Source organism: Lithobates pipiens, unplaced genomic scaffold, assembly GCF_037356315.1.
Source record: "Lithobates pipiens isolate NorthernLeopardFrog02 unplaced genomic scaffold, aLitPip1_a1.2 Scaffold_8, whole genome shotgun sequence".
Lineage (NCBI taxonomy): Eukaryota > Metazoa > Chordata > Amphibia > Anura > Ranidae > Lithobates > Lithobates pipiens.
Window position 1 is genome coordinate 50,903,697 of NW_027507903.1, and position 23,947 is coordinate 50,927,643.

General features: G+C 42.5%; 1 protein-coding gene across 4 annotated transcripts in view; it reads left to right on the plus strand.

Moving 5' to 3' along the window:
- ELL3 (elongation factor for RNA polymerase II 3) overlaps positions 1-23,947 on the plus strand; it is a 206,123-nt gene that overhangs the window by 168,292 nt on the left and 13,884 nt on the right. For 2 of the 4 annotated variants that reach the window (XM_077472012.1, XM_077472011.1), the window contains exons 9-10: positions 3,813-3,870; positions 18,276-18,447. In XM_077472012.1, coding sequence (XP_077328138.1) covers positions 3,813-3,870; positions 18,276-18,447 — 230 coding nt within the window. Of the gene's footprint in view, positions 1-3,812; positions 3,871-11,310; positions 12,552-18,275; positions 18,448-23,947 lie in introns of those variants that run through there. The other 2 variants (XM_077472013.1, XR_013270754.1) reach the window with 2 other exon arrangements.

Sequence of the window (23,947 nt, forward strand, 5' to 3'; positions counted from 1 at the left end):
CCACTCTGGATGGAAAAGCAACAGAGACACCTTTGGACAGCAGCATTGTCAGTCTGGGGAGAGTTAGATGGTGTAGCAGATTTTATTTATTTTAGATACTTATATAGTGCCGTCAATATACACAGCGCTTTACATATACATTGTACATTCACATCAGTCCCTACCCTCAAGGAGCTTACACTCTAAGGTCCCTAACTCACATTCATACATACTAAGGACAATTTAGACAGGATCCAGTTAACCTACCAGCATGTCTTTGGAGTGTGGGAGGAAACCCATGCAAACACAGGTAGTGTCATGATTGGGATTCAAACTAGCAACCCTTCTTACTGCTGGATGAATGTGCTACCCACTACAACACTGTGCTGCCCAGTTGAACTTGATTTAGAAATTTAAGCTTAACTCCAGCTAAAGCCTAGTACACACTGTAAGGTTTTTTTTTTGGTCAACCCAGTGGGCTGAATGAAAAAAACTGAAGAGCCTGGAGGAGATCCTGTACTAACTATCTGATCTCTCCACTGAGCTCAGTTCTGTATGGGAGATGCCCTCCCACAGAGTTAGAGATGCACTGAAATTTCGACGGCCGAAACATATCAGGAGAAAATGATGTTAGCGCCATTTTGCCAATAAGAGAAAAAGGTGCTGATAATGGTACTGTAAACACACGCGATTTTGCTGCAACTTTACTATGCTTATGGTGTGTTTTTCATAAGTCACATGACTCAAAAACTTTACACAGGTGCAATATTGATGCGTTCTTGCAGCGTTTTCAATGCATTTCAACAGGGAGGTGCCTTTTTGGTGCAGTTTTTTTAACTGACCAAAAATACAGCAAGTGGGATTTTTAAGACCACAATAACAGAAGTGCAATGGCCCAGTGTGAAGACATACATAGAATTTAATGGGATACATTTTTCTTGAACTTTTCTTGCGGTAAAGGTGCCAATAATGGCCGACAGCAAATTCATATTCATTTAAATTCATGATATTAATTAAAAAGTCGAACATAATACAATTCTATATAAAATATATATATATTTTTAAAACTGTCATTTTTGGTTTTCGGTTTTCGGCCAAGTGCATCCTGCAGTTTTTTGTTTTTTTCTAGCACCTCTAGCAAGAACACACTGTGCAGCGCTCTCAGCTATTGGCTGAGAGCGCTGATTGGATGCCAATTAGCAGACCTTTTTCAGTTATGCCCCTTCATCAGAAGCCAACCAGTCAGAGGAGAATGAAAACTCCTCCTACAAGCTTTAACCAGACACTGATAGAAGACACATGTCTGCTATATACTGCTGATGACAAAAGGTATTTAGCAGTTTATTTTTACTAAAATAATTGCATTTCCATGTTCTGTGTACTGTGGGAGACCAGATATAGTGAATGCAGGGTCCTGGGTTTAGTAACCCTCGTGTCTTTTCACCTTAATGCATCCTATGCATTAAGGAGAAAAAACTTCTGTCACTGACCAGCCCCCCATTTTACTCACCTGAGTATGTTCATTCCCTCGGCAGAGACACGTACCACCTCTCTGCCCGGGGTTCTCAGCTCTTGATTGGATAGATTGATAGCAGCGCAGCCATTGGCTCCCACTGCCGTCAATCAAATCCAATGACCCGGGGAACAGGGATAAGTCTGGCATTCTGTGTCTATGGACGCAAATGCTGGATTCGGGAGTGCACCCGCACGGTAACCCCCAGGGAGAGCGCCTCTCCTAGGGGGTTATACGATGCGGGGAGGAGCCGTGCGTGCCGTTGGGGGACCCCAGAAGATGATGATACAGGGCCACTCTGTGCAAAATGAACTGCACTGTGGAGGTAAGTATGATTTGTTTTTTATTTAAAAAAAAAACAAGGGTTTGCAACCCCTTTAAGGACAGCTTGGTCTTCTAAAGGAAGTTGAAAAAATAACAGACTTGCTGGCAGGATCACCAGGTGAAGATAAAAGGAAAAAGCCTAAAATTAGAAAATTAATGTAGCCACCACATCTAATGCTGCATACACATGATCGGAATTTTGGTCAGAAAAAGCTCTGATGGTTTGCCTGACGGAATTCCGACGGGATTTCGCTCAAGTAGGTAAGAAGGGAAAAAACTCTGGACAGCTGCACTCCGGATGGAATCTGTAGTAACTTGTGCCTTTATTTTCAACACACTTGAGTAAGCACTGAAATCAGTGCTTGCTCATAGCTAGTGATCAATCCAAATAGGGGACAAATATATACTCTATTAGTGGCATCATGTGACTTTGATAATCAATAGTGAAAATCCATAGCAGCTGCTAGACCATTATCTTGAAATCTCCACACATGTGATCCCTATAATTAGTCCCTAATCTAAACCAGTGATCATATATTCCATATATATTCCATCCGGAGTGCGGGTGTCCAGAGTTTTTTTACCCTTCTTACCTACTTTCTTGTGCATTAGCCATCACCTGGGACTCCTTACCTGGAAATCAAGCTATTAACCTAGTGGATTGGCCTGGAGCGGTGGTTCCCTTTTTCTCTGGGATTTCGATCAAGCTGTCTTGCCTACACACGGTTACACCAAATTCCAACCATTAAGAGCGCGGTGACGTACAACACGTACAATGGGACTAGAAAAAGGAAGTTCAATACCCAGTAGCCAATAGCTTCCATCTCGTAGTTGAATCTGAGCATGCGTGAGTTTTTGCACATCGGAATTGCATACACACGATCGTAATTTCCGTCGGAAAAATTGAGAACATGCTCTCAAATTTATGCTGGCGGGAATTCGGCCAGCTAAATTCCGATGGAGCATACACACAGTCACATTTTCCGATGAAAAGCTCTCATCGGTCTTTTGCTGGCCGAAATTCTGATTGTGTGGTAAGTGGTAAGCTGCACTATATTTTATTTTTGTTTTTTGGGTTTAAAGGATAATTTCCCCCTTTTAGCATGTTACACCCATATTCAGAGTCCCCCCCCCGAGTCCCCGTTTTGTTAGCGAGTAGGGGATCTCCCCCCCCCCTTCACAATTTAAAAAAACCATACACAGTGTTCTCTCAATGAACTACCTATTAAGGCACTGTTGGGCACTCTAGTAGTTCATTGAGTGTTTCTGTCAGAATCTAACTGATTGCTCGTATCGGAGGTATGGGCAGACAGCTAGACAGACAGTCTGCAGCACTGTGGCATTACACCCACAATCTGCTGATCATGGGTATAATGCTTTACAGGTCCCTTGTTGTTTTAACTTTGGATAGTAAAACATTATTTTTCTGCCAGTAAATATCTTATACAGCCCACTTCCTGTTTCTTGTCCTAGGCTTATGACATCATGCACAGCTCTCTCTTTCTTTCTCTCACTCTCCTAAGAGTTTGCCAGGAAGGGAGGGGGGATGAGTCATAAGGGGGCCAATGAAAGCTGCAGAGCTGGAGGAGTTCCTCTGTGTGTCTGTGTGTAAATCCAGGAAGTGAACAGGCAGCAGCTTCATCTGACCACAGTTAAAATGATTGCAGCCAGACTCAGTGGAGGGAGATTTCTGCAACATATTTGGTACAGAATCACAGTGTATATAAAATAATATTCAAAGTGGTTGGAGGGAAGCTTCAGAATGGCAAAGATGTTTTTATTTCAAATTATGTGAGCAGACCGCAGTTCCTCTTTAAACTCACCGCTTCAGACATTACAGTCATTCTGGTAATGACCCAGCAGCTGGATCTGTTTCTGGGATTGTCTGGTAAATTCCTGCAAGTTCCAACCTGAGTATTATAAGTTCATATGATACGGCCATTTAGCTCCAAAAGGACATTTGTTTTCTTTTTAAATACCTTTTTTTTTTCTTTAGAAAAAGATGAAGTTTTAGAGCCAGTCCTACCTTCTGAAGAAGTTCCAGATTACTTGAAGTAAGTTTCCAGTGAATATTTTTTTTTTAAACTATGCGCCGTGAGATGTGCAAAAAGAAAAAAAAGAAACATTTACTGGCCAATACATTTCATTCTTATAAGAGATCTATGCTCACAGCATACGCTTTCATTTTATAATATCCATTTTATAACATCAGCATTGTAATAACAATACAAACAATAGTTCTTCTTAACGATCCAATATAAGCTTACTTGGAAAATCTTCTCTCATGTTGTGAATTCTGCTTGTGTGCTGACCATCTCTTTCCATAACTTCCTGGATTCCCGGCGTGCTTTGCAGCTTCTCCTCTGCTGTTTGCTTTTCAATTTTTAAGGACTACATATCCCATGGTACAGTGCTGCCTGCAAGCAGTGATTCCTGTTCTGACTCCGCCTCATGAAACTCCTCCTCTCAGCTCCTGTGTAGTTCAGAAGGCAGCCTTTGCGAAATGTGTGACACTGCAGCGGCTACTCACAGGGCATAATGACTACGTGTCACAGTAAATGTGTGGGGATCTTCACAAAGTAAATTTACAAACGTCAAGATTAATAGGAGTAGCTAGAAATAATTAAATTAAAATGTGCAAATTAATCATTTCAAATTTTGACCACAGAGACTGTCTAAGGGCAAACATAGGATACGGTCAAAACAATGTTTTGGCTCACCCTCACCAGCTCTGAGTGCAGGCTCAGCGGGCTCCATTCTTCCCTGACATAATAAATTCAAATGGAAAACACAAATATATCACATATTTTTTCCTTATCTTCAAAGAGCTTTTTTGAAACATTAGCACATTCATAAGACCTTGTCAAAGCAAACCTTGTACAAACCTGCCCTGCTCCTTCTAACTAACGCGTTTCACCCAGACACGACGAAGCCCCTGTCAGGGCGAAACATGTCATAGAAGAAAACATAACATTTTGGAATAAATGTCATTTCCTGAATAATAAACCACATTTACTGATACAAAATTTGTTGGTTTAGGAAAAGTTTTCCATCCTGCTCCTTCAAATTCTCGTCACTGTATTTGAAAACGAATGTGGATTTGACCCCACTAACAATTAGAAAATGAAATGAAACATTTTGAATGGCTACTATGGTATGGCCAGCTTAAAGAAGTTGTAAACCCCCGTGGAAAAAAAAAAAAAAACCTGCAAGACAAAGGCATAATGAGCTAGTATGCACCACATACTGGCTCATTATGGAATACTTACCTTAGAACGAAGCCTTGCAGCGGCACTCGCACACCGCTGACACAGCCGACATCTTCCCCGGTGCTTCTTATAGGTTCGTGGCCTCCAATGCTGTGATTGGCCAGGGCTGGGACGACAGCGCTGAAGAAATGGCAAGGGTGGCTGTTTTATCAGAGCATCCGCCGATGACGTATTCGGCACAGTATACAGTAAATATCTCCTAAACGGTGCAAGTTTGGAAGATATTTACAGTATCGTTAGGTAAACCTTATTATAGGTACAAACAATACAGAGGAGTTTACTTTCTCTTTAAGGGTACTTGCACATGGTACTAATGTATGAATATCAGATATTCCTGGCATGAAAAATGCGAGAATAGGTTGTATAGCACTTTGCGTGTATTTGTGTGTATTAGAACTGCACAAGTAATCGTTAAGAATCGTTATTGCAATTCCCCCCCCATCTTGACAAAGTATTTCCCGATTCTTCCTATGCGGAGAATTCTCTCTGCTCTGCTAAAGCCAGCATCAGAAGAAAGGGAAAAAAAACGGGCAGTCTGCCAAGCATCACAACATGCTTTAGCAGTGGAACTTAAGTATAAACATTGTAACGATTTGTCCTTTAGATCAAAGGAATACACTTTGGTGTGCAAATGAGGGAAGTTTAACCACTAAACCTTTTTCTGACATTTGTTGGTTTCAAGTTAAAATAATATTTTTTGGCTAGAAAATTACGTAGAACCCCCAAACATTTTTTTTTTTTTTTTTTTTTTTTTTTTTTAGTAGAGACCCTAGAGCAGTGATGGCGAACCTTGGCACCCCAGATGTTTTGGAACTACATTTCCCATGATGCTCCACTACACTGCAGAGTGCATGAGATATCATGGGGAATGTAGTTCCAAAACATCTGGCGTGCCAAAGTTCGCCATCACTGCCCTAGAGAATAAAAAGGTGGTTTTTGCAATATTTTATGTCACACTGTATTTGCGCAGTAGTCGTTCAAATGTAATTTTTTTTGAGAAAAAAATTACACTTTAATGAATAAAATAAAAAAAAACTAACCAGTAAAGTTAGTAATTTTTTTTTTGTATAATGTGCAAAACTTTACGCCGCGAGAATCGTGGCAGAATTGTGATCTTTTTATTCTAAGCAAAAAAATTGTCATTCTCATTTTGGCCAGAATTGTGTATGCGTACACACATGTAAAAAAATCTTCTATGTTTTCTAACCAAAGGAGCGTGGCATACGTGCCTAAAAATACTGCCCAGCAATGCAGCTTTTTCCCCAAAAAAAATTTTTCCAATTTTTTTTTTTTTTACTGATCTATACGTAGCACAAATTTAGCTACCTATGTGTACAGACCCATTAAAAACAATGGGCTGCATTTAGATCAGTAAAAAAAAAATTAAAAAACACCTGAATGCCTAAAAATTTGACGTCTTTAGGATTCCATGTGCAAGAGGTTTAGGGACATCGTTTAGTGTCACTTTAAAGCACGCAGGAATTTTATTGTAATTTTTGCAAAAAAAAATTATCCTGTGGCCTAGAATATGAAAATCGAAACAGTCACTGTTTTAGCAAAAGTACAAAAACATCTGGAATAAAAATAAACTTCCTTTGCTCCCTGTGTGCGCACTGCGCTTCAGCTCCCTTGCTAGTTGCGTTCATTAACCTTGCTAGGAGACCCCCTTGGCTGGTGACAAGTAATTTCAAGGTTAAGTACAGTATACATAAGGAGATAAGTCTCCTGGCACAACACACACACAGCGGCTTAACTCTATCCATACTGAGGAGCGGCACAGATGGGGCACCGAGCTCGCCTCTATCTGCAGTAATGCCGTTAGGGATGATGGGTACTCCAGGTTTGTCTCCATGTTCCATCAGACCATAGGTGTGCACAGCCTATTGCATTTGGGTGTGCATCCCATATGTATTAAAACATGGAGAGTGTCAGTAGAGCAATGGACTTGTCAGTAGAGCAGAGGTTGATGTCAGCAGGGCAGTGGACAGTGGCAGTAGTTTTTTTATTTATTCATTTTTTTTTTACAATTTTTTTTTTTTGTAGGAACCCCATTCGGGGGCATTGGTACAATATCAGCAGGGGAACCTGCACTTCATGGTGTGATTAGGGTGTGCCCAGGCACTCCCCGCACACGCCTATGCATCAGACTAATGCCTCCCATCATTTGATAGAAGCTTTTACAATGACGGTATAAGAAACAACTGATTTGCTAAGTAGATCATTTGCAGTTCCAATAAAATGCATCCTTCTAAATAAGAAGAGAATAAATAATTGTTTGGTGCAGGGTACCTAAAGAGGAACTTCACTCTGCATAACCCCCCTCCCCCCCCCCCCCCCCCACCAAAAAAAATAATAATCTCCACCATATTCCCTCCTTGTTTGTTTAAGAAAAATTTCCCATACCGTTCCTTCAAATTTTCCTGTCACAATGGTCCTTGCGGCTCCACAGCCGGTTTCCTATTGCGCATGCGCAAGTCATGCTGCACTTTGTGAACAGTCCTGTAGTCTTCTGGGACCTGTGAAGTGTGTGGGGGAAAGGCTGGGAATGGGATCAGATACCTGTCAAAAAACAAGGACTTACCCCCCCCCCCCCCCAAAAAAAATTGCCAAATGTGGCAGTGGAGGGGGGAGGATGCAAACAAGTGGTAAGTCCCCTTTTGGGTGAAGTTCCACTTTAAATCCTACTGGTATATGGCCAGCTATAGAGTTCACTTAAAGTGCAAGTCCACCCTAACACTAAAATCCCTGCATCTATAGACACCCACGATCTAAAACGAACCTATTTTTGAAGCCGCTCCAGTCTCCAGCGGGGAAAGCTCTGCAGAGGACATGGCCAGCAATGGCTGTGAAATGAATGGGGAGTGACGTCACCCATAGAGATACTATGGGGCTTCCCTTGTCAGCTGCCTCCTCTGCACCCACCTACACAGCAAAGTCGTGGCTGACATCTCAGCGTGGGATCAGGTAGGCTTCAGAAATGGTATGTATACTGGTTTCTTCTTTATAGGCCTAGATAGGTTAGTGTTAAGCCTCATACACACGATCGGATTTTCCAAGGGGAAATGTGTGATGACAGGCTGTTGGTAGAAAATCCGACCGTGTGTATGCGCCATCAGACAATTGTTGGCCAACTTTCGGTGGACAAATGTTGGATCGCAGGCTTTAAAATGTTCCATGGACAAATCCGTCGGACAAAGGTCCAATGTTCAAACACGCATACTCGGAAGTAAGGACGAGCCAGAAGCGGTCGGTCTTGTAAACTAGCGTTCGTAATGGAGAATTAACATTCATGACGTGGCAAATTATGAAATCTTGAAATTCGGCGCACAATTCTCTTCTTCTTTAATGGGATAATAATGAAGCTGCTATCCTGTAGTTTTTAAGATCAGAGATACAACTATGTTTGTGTCCCTTGTCAATTTTACATTACGTTGTATTTTTTTAAATGTAACTGCCTACTCCCAAACTGTCATTTGAAGTAAAACACATAGCCAAGTATTATTCTCCACAATTTTTTTATTGTGCATTAAAAAAAGAAAAAGAAAATTAGACATGCTATCTGCCAATATAACTTAACCAAAAAGTGCATTCTATGCATCCAAAAAAATAGAAAATATACCAAATCAAATCATTATTCAACCAAAAAATAATGTCAAAGCAATAAGTCCAAGGCCAACAATAAATAACACGTTAGCTCCTCCAATTCCACAACATGTATGGTTGACAAACGGCCGTTCAGAAACGAACCGAAAAGCATTAAATGAAAAGTGCAAAATGAAAAGCGCGAATCAACACTCACCTAACTTCTACTAAAACGAAATTAGCAGAAGGAGCACAAAGGGTATCACTAAAGAGCTGAAAAAAACACGTAGTACGTCACTACATTCGTAATTGTTGGCCAACAATTGTGTGGCTGTGTGTATGCAAGACAAGTTTGAGCCAATGCCTTTCGGACAAAATTCCACTGTTTTGTTGGACAACAATCCGATCGCATGTATGAGGCTTTAGGGTGGACTTATCCTTTAAGTAAAAACAAGGGTAAGGGTAAACATGGGATCTTACAAAGAAGATTCAAAAGACAGGGGGCGCCATCATCTAAATGTAGACTTTATTACCAGCACAAATAAATTAATAAAATACACTCACATGTTAAAATAAGTTAAAAGGCACATGTGATAAACCTCTGAGCATCTGCAGAGTTCGCCAGCAAGTACAATACAGAGGCATCTTCCTATACTCTGATCAGAGGGGCTGCAGCCATCCAGGAGTGAATATTGGAACTTATGAACAATTTATTAGGACTTTTTAGACATTGCGCCTTACTGTGTTTTACCCAGATTGTGCGCAATAAAATATACTTTTCAAAATATGGGATCTTGTACTGTACTGAAAGATATGTCAAGGTCTGACCAGTGTTGAGAACTTTGAGCATCACAAAAAGTATCACCTATAGGCATTTTTCACACTGGCAGACAGGGGTGGGGGGGAGATAAAAACAGGCAGTTGAGCTGTGGTTTTAGCACCACCTAAGGTTCACAATAAAGCTGGATGGAGCTGTTCACATGCTGCATCCATAATGCTTTGCACCATGGAAAATTGAATGCGCCATGTTGAGTTGACAAGTGAAACTGCCTAACAAACACGTCCATCTAAGTCAATGGGGCTGCTCCACAACCTCATGCCAAATGTACACTTTTATGCTTCCCAAAATGACAACTCACTGTCTGCTGCTCCTAAACCTTAAGGCCCTTTGTCAGCCCTCTCATGATGAAATCCATAAGGGGTGTGTTTCTGTAGTCCAGCACCAGAGATCAAGGCAAAGACAGCACTGTGGCTTAGGGGTTAGCACTAGTTGCAATACTGGGGTGGGTGCACTTGTTTCAAAGCCTGGTCAGACATTCATAGCTCCAAACTGTCCCTGATTTGGAGGGACTGTCCCTTATTTGGAGCAATGTCCCTCTGTCCTTCTTTCCTCATTTGTCCCTCATTTTGGTCTGATCTCTATAGATGTATATAAAATGCACTTTTTATCTTTCAAAAAGTGTTTCCCAGTGCTAAACCTTTCATACAAATTCTAAATTGCTGCATTTGTAAATTTTGAAAGCCAATAGAAAGGAATAGTAGTGGTTAAAAAAAAGCCCTTGTGGATTTAATGAAACCTTTTGTTTTTGGTTAATTCTCCTTTAAGGGGGTGTGCCAGGGGGCGTGTCCTATGCCTGCATACGTTTGCTAGTAGGTGTCCCTCATTCCCATCTCAAAATGTTGGGAGGTATGGACACTGTCTGCATGGAGTTTGCATGTTCTCTCTGTGTTAATGTAGGTTTCCTCTGGGTACCCCAAAGACATGCTAGAAGGTTAATCACACTTAGAATGTATACATGTGGTATAGGGACCTTAGATTGTAAGCTCCTTGAGGGCAGTGGCTGGTGCCAATATACAGAATGTAAAGTTCTGTACTAGGTTTAGGCCCAGACATACACTTGAAGAGGATTTCCCTCTCGTTTATGTCTCTTTATGCATCTGCTGTATACTTTCCTATTGAACAATGTATCCATGTATATTGTGACGGGGTGGGTAGAAGGTTTGCCTTGCAGCACCAAGGTTTTGGGTTAGGTGCCCGCCAAGGACGTTATCTGCCTATTCTCAATGTGTCTGTACGGATTTTGGGGATTTCGGGTTAGGTGCCCGCCAAGGACCCTATCTGCCTATTCTCCATGTGTCTGTACAGATTTTGGGGGTTTTGGGTTAGGTGCCCGCCAAGGATACTATCTGCCTATTCTCCATGTGTCTGTACAGATTTTCCATTTTTCCATTTCCTTGCCACCCTGTAAAAACATACTAATAGATTAGCTCGTGTATACAGTATATCAATTTGCTCTACTGTGTGTGTGCATGGCTTTGGCAGAGACATTATATTGTAAGTTCTTTAGGAGAGTGGAATGATGTGACCAGTTTAAAGGCTCTAAAATTTCAATCTAGATGTCAGATATAGAACAGAAACTTAATTTAGCAGTAGATCTGTGCCTTAGTGTTTGATGTAATAACTTCTACTAAATGACCAATGCATTATAAACTGCAATGAACGTATCTGAAAACCTGCTTTTATGATCTGCGGTTATTGAGAACAGAACCATCATTTGAACAAAATATACATTTTACTAAATAAATAGTAAAGGCAACACAAACTGTTGCACTGATTGCCCTGCAAATCTAATACATTTTCAGGAACAACTGGGCACTGCCATCTAGTGGCCACAGTGGAAAATGTAATTTTGTAAATGTCAAAATCTCACCATGAGCTCCTGGGCAACAGCAGGGAATGGAGGACCTGCATCAGGCCAAGACAGCATTTATAACCCAGTTATAAGAAAAACTCTGCAATAAAGGTCTACTTGTAATACTGCAATAAAGGTATACTTGTAATACTTGCAGTAAAGAAGAAAGCCACAGTTCAATGTAAAAGTTGTTTACGAAGCATCATAAAATACTCCAGGATTTTTGGAAGAATGTAGTATTATCCAACAAAGAAATACACACAGCCTGATTACATCTGGCAAAAGGCAATGACATTCTTTCACTCTGGAACCTCCCATCACCCAGACATAATGGGTTAAGGATGATATCCTTCAACAGAACCCTGGAGTTCTGCCAGTGTTGTAAGAAATATATTGTAGATCAGAAGATTCCAATTGAGAAAGTCAAGTCCATTAGAACTGAAAGATGGATGGAGCATGGATGAGAGGGTGAACTCACCACCTACACCTCGTCCAATCAGAGATCCACTTGTATTCAATGAAAAAGATACAAGGTGTTCTGTGAATTGTAGTGGGGAAGCTGCTCGGCACAGGACCCAAAAGATTGCAGCCATCATGGTAGAAACACTGATTGTCAGCTTCCCTGGTGGCCCCTCACAATGTAAGATATGCATACTCACATTGTACCAAGCTGGATCAATGTGTCTATGCAATACAGATCAGATCTGGAGTTCCGCTTTAAGAAATCGGTCCAGTATGATACAGCAAAGAGGCAGAATTTTTTGCATTTGGCCGGATGTTTTTCTGTGTTTAGTGGTACAAGAAACTTCAAACAGGATCATGTTTTTTTTTTTTTTCCCACTTGCAAGGTATTAAGCTTAGAACCGCAGTCACGTCTCTACTTGCCTCCACTGGAGATAATGGTTGGATGTTTGTGTGTCTGCAGACAGGTAGTAAATGATTATATGGCTGTATATGTAAAATGCAAGTTTTATAACAGTTTGCTGTAACATTCTCCTTGGCCTTTGCATCAACAAAAGATAGCAATGAAAGACGTGTATATGGCTCTAAATGATTTATACATATGAATGCAACAATGTGCTTAAATAATGTGCTGTATAAACTCTTAATAAACTCTTTATGTGTGCAAACAAAGTGTTTCATGGTGCATTCAATAAGAAAAGCTTGAATATGTAAATGCTAATTCTTTGTATGGATATAAGATAGTACAATCTTTACCTGTGTGTAGACACTATGTGCAGATAAAAATTAGAAGACCTTATACTATAGAGACACATTTTAACCAGTCCCTTAATATAAGTAAAAAAAAAAAAAAAAAGACTTGTGTATTCTTTTATCAATCACAGAAGTGTCCTTGATCGCTAAATTCTCCTTTTTTTAGCACTTTTGTAATTTCTTAAAATGTGGTTAGCTGCGTCCAACACACACATTGTCAAAGTGGATTTTTGATAGTTCTTCCCCTTTAGGGACTGTGTCAACAAGCTTTTATTTGCTTCAAGTGGATTTTGTAGCCCTATACAAGTCTATGAGAATACCATAATATCGGTCTATGAGAATACAAGTCTATGGGAATACCACACAATTCTATGGGAATGCAAGTCCTCAGAAATACTATAAAAGTCTATGGCAATGGTCTCCAAACTGTGGCCCCAGTGCCGAATGTGGCCCTTTGCTTCCCTTTATCTGGCCCTTGGGGCACCATTCCATCCACTGACACTAAAGATGGGGCATAATTTCTGTCGCCGAGACCGGCAATGGGGCACAATTCCTCCCACTGACACCAATGATGGGACACAATTCTTCCCAATGACACCAATGATGGGGCACAATTCCTCCCACTGACACCAATGATGGGGTACTATTCCTCCCACTGATACCAATGGTGTCAACAAGCTTTTATTTGCTTCAAGTGGGTTTTGTAGTCCTATACAAGTCTATGGGAATACTATAATACAAGTCTATGGGAATGCTATAATACAGGTCTATGAGAATACAAGTCTATGAGAATACCACAGAATTCAATGGGAATGCAAGTCCACAGGAATACCATAAAAGTCTATGGCAATGGTATCCAAACTGCAGCCCTGGTGCCAAATGTGGCCCTTTGCTTCCTTTTATCTGGTCCTTGGGGCACCATTCCATCCACTGACACTAAAGATGGGGCATAATTTCTGTCCCGAGATTGGCAATGGGGCACAATTCCTCCCACTGACACCGATGATGGGGCACAATTCCTCCCACTGACACCAATGATGGGACACTATTCCTTCCACTGACACCAATGATGGAGCACTATTCCTCCCACTGAAACCATTGATGGGGCACAGTTCCTCCCACTGACATCAACAATAGGGCATTATACCTCCCACTGACACCAAAGGTGAGGCATTGTTTACGCCAGGACATTTTCTACACCCACTGGTCCTAGTCCAGTCCCCCTCAAGTCTGAAGGACAGTAAACTGGCCCTTTGTTTAGAAAGTTTGGAGACACCTGATCTATGGGATTACCATACAAGTCTGTGAGAATATCGTATACGGAGAAAAAAAACGCCACGCTTAGTTGTTAATCAATATCAAAATGTACATCACATGTGTGTGTCAAGTGACATCATATAACTGTGAAATAAATTACGGTAATTGTGAAATAAAATAAAAATCCACATATTGTGAATATTTCCAAATATAGTTGCAAGTCAAAGTCCAAATAATGTGCGTTCCATTCCAAAAGAATAGCCACCACCAAAAAAGCACAGCGGAGGCTCACAGGAAAAATATGACTCTCAAATTATAAAGAAGTCATAATAGGCATGATAGTATATTTGCAGTCACAAAAAAACAGGACTCAAACTATAATCAGAAAACAGCCAGCAGGAAACACCACCAGTACAATAATCCTCAAGTTCGCAATCCCATATGTACCATGTTCAAAGAAAAAAAGGAGACCAGCACGCCACATAGTGTAAAAGCTGATAAATGAATTTATTGAAACAAATATATTGCAGTCACATAAAAAGGCATCCTAGCACTGTACACAGTGTCAGAAACTGACGAAGCACACTTCCAGTTGCGTGATGACATCACGTAGCAAAGTTCCACCCTACGTGTTTCATAAGAGTTGACTTCTCCTGGGGCAAGGATGTAACGCAACGTCATCACGTATTAAATACTCTCTGAGTGCCGTGGATAAACAAAAAAGTAACCAAGCCTCACTTTGGATCTACAATGGCTCCAGCTAGTCAAAAGCAGGAATCATATCTCAGAATCAACACAGCACGCTGTCAGAAACCATGAAATCAGGTCGAGACAGAAGTACAGTAAAATCATAATTGTTTAATAATAAAAGTAAAAAGAACAAACGTAGTCAAATCATAGACGAAGTTCAATAACTGGAACGGATAGTCAGCCAAGCCAGAAGTCAGGGATCAACGTAGTGGAACAGCAAGCAGGATCTGGAGCCAGAAGGGATGTCAGCAAAGCAAGTCTTGAACAGGATCGCAGAAGATTGTCTGTGATGTTGACCAAGGCTAAGGCAGAGCTCCTCTGGACTGGACGGCTTAAGTAGGCAGGACTGACGAGCAGGATATCATCAACAGCTGAGGAACTGTGGAGAGCTAGGAGCTGGCAATTAGCCGACAGCTGAGCGGCTAGCTCAGAGAAGGAAGGGCTGAGCCCAACCCTGACACTTACACTCTCTACGGGATTAGATCCATATCTACAAAAAATTAGAAAAAAATGAATACTAATTCTTCCAGGGCACAATAAGAGTATATAAATTAAGCTGCCATCGTGATTATAAATAAATGTAATACATGTTTAAATTCATTGCAGCATGTGAAAGGGTTTAATTATCTTTAATTAATTATATAATGCATAGGGGCATCTCGAGTATAAAGCATGATGCAGTCACAGACATTCTCAGGCATCCCTTACCCATAGGCCCTCTGTAGGATCTGTAAACTGAGGAAAGAAATCTCCTAGCATGTTGAATGTCTCAGTGCTTGTATGCATACACTTTACACAGAGCTCTCCCCATGAGAGAGAAGCACATTCATACACACGCCATGTCTTTGCAGGCATGTTGTTTTGGCATAAGGAACATGGGGATATATAGGCAAACACCGGGCACTGTACTATAATTCCTGGTCACTTGGATATAGCCATATCAACAGCTCCCTGTGAGCATCATTTGAGTTTTGCACAGAAGAGCAACATAGCAGTGCAGAGGGGGTAGGTAGGCTTTTCAAGATTCCAACTTAAAGTGGAGTTCCACCCAAAAGTGTAACTTTCGCTCATTTGTCTCCTCTCCCCCTCCTGTGCCACAGTTGGCACCTTTCGGGGTGGGGAGGCTATACCTGTTCCCACTTCCGGGGAGTTCGCGCCTTGGCTTATGACATAACCAGAGGGCTTCCTCCTCCTCCCCCTGTCACCGGGCCAGTAGGAGAGAGGAGCGGGTCCTCGCGCATACACAGTAGGGTTCCCGGCGTGAAGCCGTAAGGCTACACTGCTGGGTTCCCTTACCCGCGATGGCAGCGGCAGCACCCGACAGCTGATGGAAACATCAGCTGCGGTGCCAACATCGCTGGACTCCAGGACAGGTAAGTGTCCTATTATTATAAGCCAGCAGCTATGTGTAGCTGCCGGCGTTTAATTAATAATTGTTTGGGCGGACCTCCGCTTTAACACGCATTGGGAGAGATTTTCTAAAACTGGTGCACACAGAAATCTGGTGCAACTCCGCATAGTAACTAATCATGTGTTTCAGGGGTCAGAAAGCACCCCTTTCATCAGGACTTGAAGTATGATAATGGGGTCCTCGCGCATGCGCAGTAGGGTTCCCAGTGTGAAGCCGCAAGGCTACACTGCTGGGTTCCCTTACCTGTGATGGCAGCGGCAGCACCCGACAGCTGATGGAAACATCAGCTGTGGTGCCAACATCGCTGGACTCCAGGACAGGTAAGTGTCCTATTATTATAAGCCAGCAGCTATGTGTAGCTGCCGGCGTTTAATTAATAATTTTTTGGGGGCGGACCTCCGCTTTAACATGCATTGGGAGAGATTTTCTAAAACTGGTGCACACAGAAATCTGGTGCAACTCCGCATAGTAACTAATCATGTGTTTCAGGGGTCAGAAAGCACCCCTTTCATCAGGGCTTGAAGTATGATAATGGGGTCGATTTGGTAAAGGCAAGTAGGCTGTTTATTTTTCAAGGAAATTTGCACTTGTTGAGGGATATTCCACTGAGCTTAGTGAATGAGGTGAAGCTCTGCTGACTTCCATCATGCATCATGGACATGTCACCGCTGACATCCTTTGCTCCATAGAGGTACATGGAGCGTCTGTTCAGGTTTGCCTTAAAAACTGACAGGTGGACCTAAACGGTCTGTATGAAAGGGGCCTAAGAGTTCCCTTCACTGGAACTAAACGGCCAAGCCCAACCCCTGAAAAACAACCCCACACCATAATCCCCCCTCCACCAAATGATTTGAACTGGTGCACAAAGCAAGGTCCATAAAGACATAGATAAGAGAGTTTGAGGTGGAGGAACTTGACTGGCCTGCATCTCAGCCCGATAGAACATCTTAGGGATGAATTTGAGCGGAGACTGCAAGCCAGGCCTTCTCATCCAACATCAGTGCCTGACCTCAAAAAACCGCTTCTTGAAGAATGGTCAAACATTCCCATAGACACATTCCTAAACCTTGTGGACAGCCTTCCCAGAAGAGTTGAAGCTGTTATAACTGCAAAGGGTGGGCCAACTCAATATTGAACCCTGCGGACTAAGACTGGGATACCATTAAGGTTCACATGCGTGTAAAGGCAGGTGTCCCAATACTTTTAACAGTATATTTCACACCTGAGGCACTGCTGGAAAGGCTTACAATCGCTGTAGTAGTAGTTGCTACTACAGTGATAGTCATGAGATTCCAGGTCCTGCTTGGGTTCTCTGCAAGCATATTCCCCTTTGTACACTGACCTCCATAGGTGGTCACATGCTCTGCACTGTTGCCAGTCATAGAACCCCATGTATTCATTCTCTGACAAAGTGTCACAATTTCCACCTCCTCCATAAAGAGAATGCCCGGTACTCATTGAAAAAAAAAAAATACAAGTTATTCTATTAATGGCATCAGTGCCGGGGGCAGCAATCATACGGAACTCAACCGGTACCTAGAAGATTTGGGTTATCACTGTTGTAGCAGCGACTACTACAGTCATACCTCCCAACATTTTGAGATGGGAATGAGGGACACCTACTAACAAATGTATGTAGGCATAAGACACGCCTCCTGTCACACCCCCTTAAAGGGGACATAACCAAAAAAAAAAAAAAGGTTAATTAAATCCACAAGTGCTTTTTTTTACCACTACTATTTCTTTATATTGGCTTTTAAAATTGAAAAATGTAGTCATTTAGAATTTGGATGAAAGGTTTAGCACTGGGAAACACTTTTTGAAAGATAAAAAGTGCATTTTATATACAACTAGATAGATCAGACCCAAATGAGGAGGAATGAGGGACTGAGGGACATTGCTCCAAATCAGGGACAGGCCCTCGAAATCAGGGGCAGTTGGGAGCTATGTTACAGTGATTTTCCGCTTCCCCAGCGGACCATCAGGTATGAGCTATGCATACTTACACCGTGCCAAGCTGGACCAATATAAGTTTGCAGAACAAATAATTCCTGGACTTCATCTTTTAAATTGGCTAATCTTCCCCATGACTCAAGATCACATGGCTATATATCTAGGCATCTTTTACGTGAAGGAAGTGAGGCGGACAAGAGAAATTATTAATTATTATTATTAAATATGTTAATTAATGTAACAAGTGTTTTTCATTTTCATTAGACCAGAGCTCTCTTTGCAGCTTCTGCTGGCAATCACATAACTTTGCATTCTTTTCTTATATCCAGTAAATATAACACAATCACATCTGAGGATCAGAAGAAACTGTATGAGGAAGATTTTGCTTCTGATTATTCGGAATATCTTGAGCTCCACTCCAAGATTGGGAAGGTGCTGGAGAGATTCATGACGCTTGGCTCCAGAATGAGGAAGTATCAGCAAGGGACAGTAGAGCACAAGGTCGGTATTACAGAGTGGATGAGCTTATTTTTTCTATTTACTTGGACAACTAAAACCCCTTTGACACCAGGGCGTTTTCAGGCGTTTTTCAGGTGCTTTAGCGTTAAAAAAAGCGCCTGTAAAACGCTTGAAAGAAGCCTCATCTGCAGTCCCAATGTGAAAGCCCGGGTGCTTTAAGAGCCCTTTCACAATGTCAAAGCCCGAAAAACGCTTGTGAAGCGCCACTTAAACTAGCATCGCTTTACGAGCGTTTTTCGAGCGCTATTGCTGCGTTTTTAACCCCTGCTAGTGGCCAAATAAAGGGGTAAAAGTACCCACAAAGCGCTGCTGCCAAAAGCGCTTTTCAGGCGTTTTGCAGGCGCTTCCCATTGATTTCAGTGGTGTATTCACCACTCCAAAAGCGTTGCAAAGAAGCCGCTTGCAGGACTTTTTTTGACGCCCTGCCAGCTCAGTGTGAAAGCACTCGGGCTTTTACATTGGGATTGAAGTTGCGGATTCTTTCAGGCGCTTTACAGGCGCGTTTTTTAAAGCTAAAAGCACCTGAAAAACGCCCCAGTGTGAAAGGGATCTCAGTGTGAAAGCACTTGGGCTTTTACATTGGGATTGCAGATGATGCTTCTTTCAAGCGCTTTTTTTAACGCTAAAGCGCCTGAAAAACGCCCCAGTGTGAAAGGGGTCTAAAGGTAAGAACCTATTAAGAATAAATTAATTCTCGTTATTTCATTATGAGCTTGTATTGGATGTTGAGATCACTTTTTATCTGTTAGGCCCCATTCACATCTGAGCGTTTTGTAGCTTGAAGCCTGAAGCTACAAAACGCTGGAGGGGAAAAAATCAGATCGGATTATGTTGTCGGAAAATCTGATCGTGTGTGGGCTCCATCGGACATTTTCAGTCGGATTTTCAGATGCACAAAGTTTGAGAGCTGGATCTAAAATTTTCCGACAACAAAATACAATTGCATAAATTCCAATCGTGTGTAGACAATTCCGACGGACAAAGTGCCACACATGCTCAGAATAAACTAAGAGACGAAAGCTACTGGCCCGTTTATAGTCCCGACATACATGTTCTATGTCACCTCGTTCAGAACGTTCAGACAACTTTGTGCGACCGTGTGTATGCAACACAATCCGATGGTGTGTGGGCTGCAGCGGACTTTTGATTTGCAAAAGTCTGACAGACTTTAGAAATGGAACATGTTTCAAATTTTTCTGCCAGAACTCCGCCAGACCTAGTTCCTACCAAGAAATCCGCTTGTGTGTGTGCTAGTCCGACGGACAAAAACCGATGCGAGGGCAGCTATTGGCTACTGGCTATGAACTTCCTTATTCTAGTCCGGTCATACGTCATCACATTCGAATCCGTCGGACTTTGGTGTGATTGTGTGTGGCCAAGTCTGTTCATTCGGAAAGTCCATCAGAACTCTGTCAGAACTCCGTCAGAACTCCGTCGAAAGTCTGCCGGACTTAAGTCCGGTCGTGTGTACGCGGCATAAGGAGATGGTTCACATCTCCACTCCAAAATGCCTGAAGTTCAAACAAGTTCCGGAACTTTTTTTTTTAGGTAGATTTGGGTGTTTTTCTGCTTTTTACATTGGTGACCTTTTGACCTATACAAAATTGCGGCAAAATGCAGTAAAAATCGACTTTCTGCCTGAAAATGCTATGCTCAGGTGTGAATGGGGTCTTAGAAGAAAACACTTTCCTGCATTGCTGCTTTCATATTACAGTAGAATTTCTTTAAAGCAGCATTAATCCAGTGGTGTCACTAGGGTTGGTGTCACCTGGTGCGCTAAAACATGGCGTCACGCCCCCAAACCCCCACCCCACTCACCTTGTCCCTCTCTCTCGCTCATCTTGTGCAGCCCCCCCCTATCTTGTGCACCCCTTCACCCTGTGTAGCTTCCCTTCCCCCCATATCTTGTGCATCCCCCTCATCTTGGGCACCCCCACCACCTTGTGCACCTTCCCCATCTCCCTCTTGCCCCCCCCCCCCACTTTGTCCTCCTCCCTTCCAAACTTGTGTACCCCCTCTCCCCTCATCTTGTGCAGTCCCCCCAATTACATTGTGCCCCCCTTCCCCTTGTGGAACCCCCTCATGCCCCCCCTAGTTTCAGCCCTGGTGTCCCCTCTCTGGCAGCTGTCATCCAGGTGCGGTTCGCACCCCCATAGCAATGCCACTGTATTAAACCCAAAAGCAACCATCTATTATATTGCTGCATACCAATTCTTAGATGCGATGGCTGCATTCATTTTCTTATTTCAGGCATTCTTTCTTTTGGTGATCCTGCCAATAAGTCTGTTGTTTTTCAAAAGAACAATACAGTGGAACCTTGGTTTACGAGTAACGCAGTTAAAGAGCACTTTGAAAGATGAGCAACTTTTTTTTTTTTAAATCCTGACTCGGTTTGTGAGTGTTGTCTCGCAAAATGAGCAGAATTCAAGCTAATGTGGTGTGCAGTACCACATTTGGCCAGAGGTGCGGGCGCATCGGTGACACTCGTAACGGTTGGGAGCCGATTGGAAATACTCGGAATCACTCGGAAATACTCTATCCCAGAGTGTTTTTGAGGGTTTTAGAGTTCAGCCGAGCTGTCCCCGAGAATTTCCAAGGCTCTCCGGCGCCCCCCACCTCTGGCCACATGCGGTATTGCATGCAATAGAAGTCAATGCGGAACAAAACAAATGATCTTTGATATGCAAGTGCTCTGGATTACAATTATTATCCTGGAACGTAATTGATTATAAGAAGGCTCTAAAAGAAGTACCGTATATACTCGAGTATAAGCCGAGATTTTCAGCCTCTTTTTTGAGGCTGAAAGTGCCCCCCTCGGCTTATACTCGAGTCATCGCTGTCTGCCCGCTCGATCAGCGTGTCGAGCAGACAGACAGCGGCCATTCTATTCAAAAGCCGCGCCTCCGGCTCCGCCTTCGCCTGTGATAGGCGGAACACTGAATTTCCCAGCAGCCTGTGTTCCGCCTATCACGGACATCGTATCATCCTCGTACTACGGACGAGGATGATACGACGTCTGTGATAGGCGGAACACAGGCTGCTGGGAAATTCAGTGTTCCGCCTATCACAGGCGAAGGCGGCGGCGCAGCTTTTGAACTTTACAATGGCCGCCGACGAAGAGGGCACGGGACGGAGGCAAGGGAAGGCACGGCACGGGACGGGACGGGACGGCGGCGGCAAGGCACGGCACGACACGGGACGGATGCAAGGAGGCAAGTCACGGCACGGGACGGAGGCAAGGAGGCAAGGCACGGGACGGAGGCTCGGGACAAAGGTAGGCTGGACACACACACACACACACACACACACACACACACACACACGGATGGAGACACACACAGGGATGGATGGATGGATGGATGGAGACACACACACACACAGGGATGGATGGATGGATGGATGGAGACACACACACACAGGGATGGATGGATGGATGGATGGAGACACACACACACAGGGATGGATGGATGGATGGACACACACACACACAGGGATGGATGGACGGACACACAGGGATGGACGGACACACAGGGATGGACGGACACACAGGGATGGACGGACACACAGGGATGGACGGACACACAGGGATGGACGGACACACACACAGGGATGGACAGGCATGTCTCACCCTCGGCTTATACACGAGTCAATAAGTTTGCCAGTTTTTTTGGGGGTAAATTGGGGGCCTCGGCTTATATTCGGGTCGGCCTATACTCGAGTATATACGGTAGTTAAAAACAGTAAGGTTGTCCAGGATGTTGTTATCCCAACTGGAAAATCCAGTTGGCCATATACTCGGATTTTCCAGTTGGGATAACAGCATCCAAGAATAAAATATATATTTATAATATAATATAAAACGCTGGGATCTGTGTTTTCATTGGACCTTGCAAGGTACATGTAAAGTCCCACCCTACTTTGGTCTAATATGGTATATGTCTATTTTGGGATGGTACCTTAGTAAGGTCATAATTGTCTCACATTCGTCCCCATACCTCTTTACTTTCAAAAGAACAAGCTTCAGCAGACTGTATCAGTTATCCTTTAACATAAGAGGAAAAAAAAAGTTTGCTGTAATTGCGTATACGGTATTAGCTGGAATTTGGCTTCAGTTTGTGTATTTGAATCTGCTAGTGCATCTAACACTGCCCTCCCCCCAGACTGACAATGCCGCTGTCCATAGGTGCCCCCTGTGCTTCTGTGTCCAGAGTTTTGGCACTCTAATATGCCATACCTCCCAACTTTTTGAGATGGGAATGAGGGACACCTATCAACAAGAATATGCAGGCATAGGACACACCCCTTGCCACGCTCCCTTAAAGGAGAATTGTACAAAAAAACAAGATTGGTTAAACCCACAAGTGCTTTTTTTACCACTACTATTCCTTTATATTGGCTTCTGGAATTTACAAATGCAGCAATTTAGACATTAGGTTAAAGGTTTAGCACTGGGAAACACTTTTTGATAGATAAAAAGTAAATTTTATATACATCTATATAGATCAGATCAAAATGAGGGACGAATGAGGAGGAATGAGGGACAGAGGGACATTGTTCCAAATCAGGGACAGTCCCTCAAAATCAGGGGCAGTTGGGAGCTATAATATAGGAGGCGTATTACTGGCCAGATCACCAGGTTTAAACAGAGGGAAAAAAGGCTAAAAGATAAAACAAATGCAGCCACCACATCTTATGATTGGTAAGCTGCAATATATTACATTTTTGGATTTGGGTTTAATACCGCTTTAAATTAAATGTATAGCCAAAACTCCATGAGTATGAAAGCAGTTTATTTTTTGCTGCTTGTATCACATTGGGAGGTTTCCCTTCACTTCCTGTCCAGGAGATGCAACAGGAAGTAAAAAAATTAGGTGGATTCCCCTCTTAGTTGTCACTTGAAGAAGAGTTCTCATTGCACGATTTACCTTCACCTATTGTTCTTGTGATTTCCTATTACCCCCTGTATGTGACAATAATGACCACCAGAAAATATGGAGAGGTTGAATCTCCCCAATGGAATACAGACTGCAAGTAAACTTGGCAAAGGTTCTCATCCTTCCCTAATCTGTTCAAATGTAAACAAATACAAGTTTTGACAATAGATAAATAGATAAATAATTTTTATATTGCACAGTAAACATTATCTATTAACCACTTGACCTCCGGAAAATGTACCCCCCTTCCTGACCAGACCAATTTTTACAGCACTGTGTTAATTTAACTGACAATTGTGCGGTCATGCACTGCTGTACCCAAATACAATTTGTGTCATTTTTTTCCCACATATAGAGCTTTCTTTTGGTGGTATTTGATCACCTCTGTGGTTTTTATTTTTTGCGCTATAAATGAAAAAAGACCGACAATTTTGATAAAAAAAAATATATTTTTTACTTTCTGCTATAAAACATATCCAATATTTTTTTTTTTTTTACTTTTAATTTCTTCATGAATTTAGGCCAATATGTATTCTGCTACATATTTT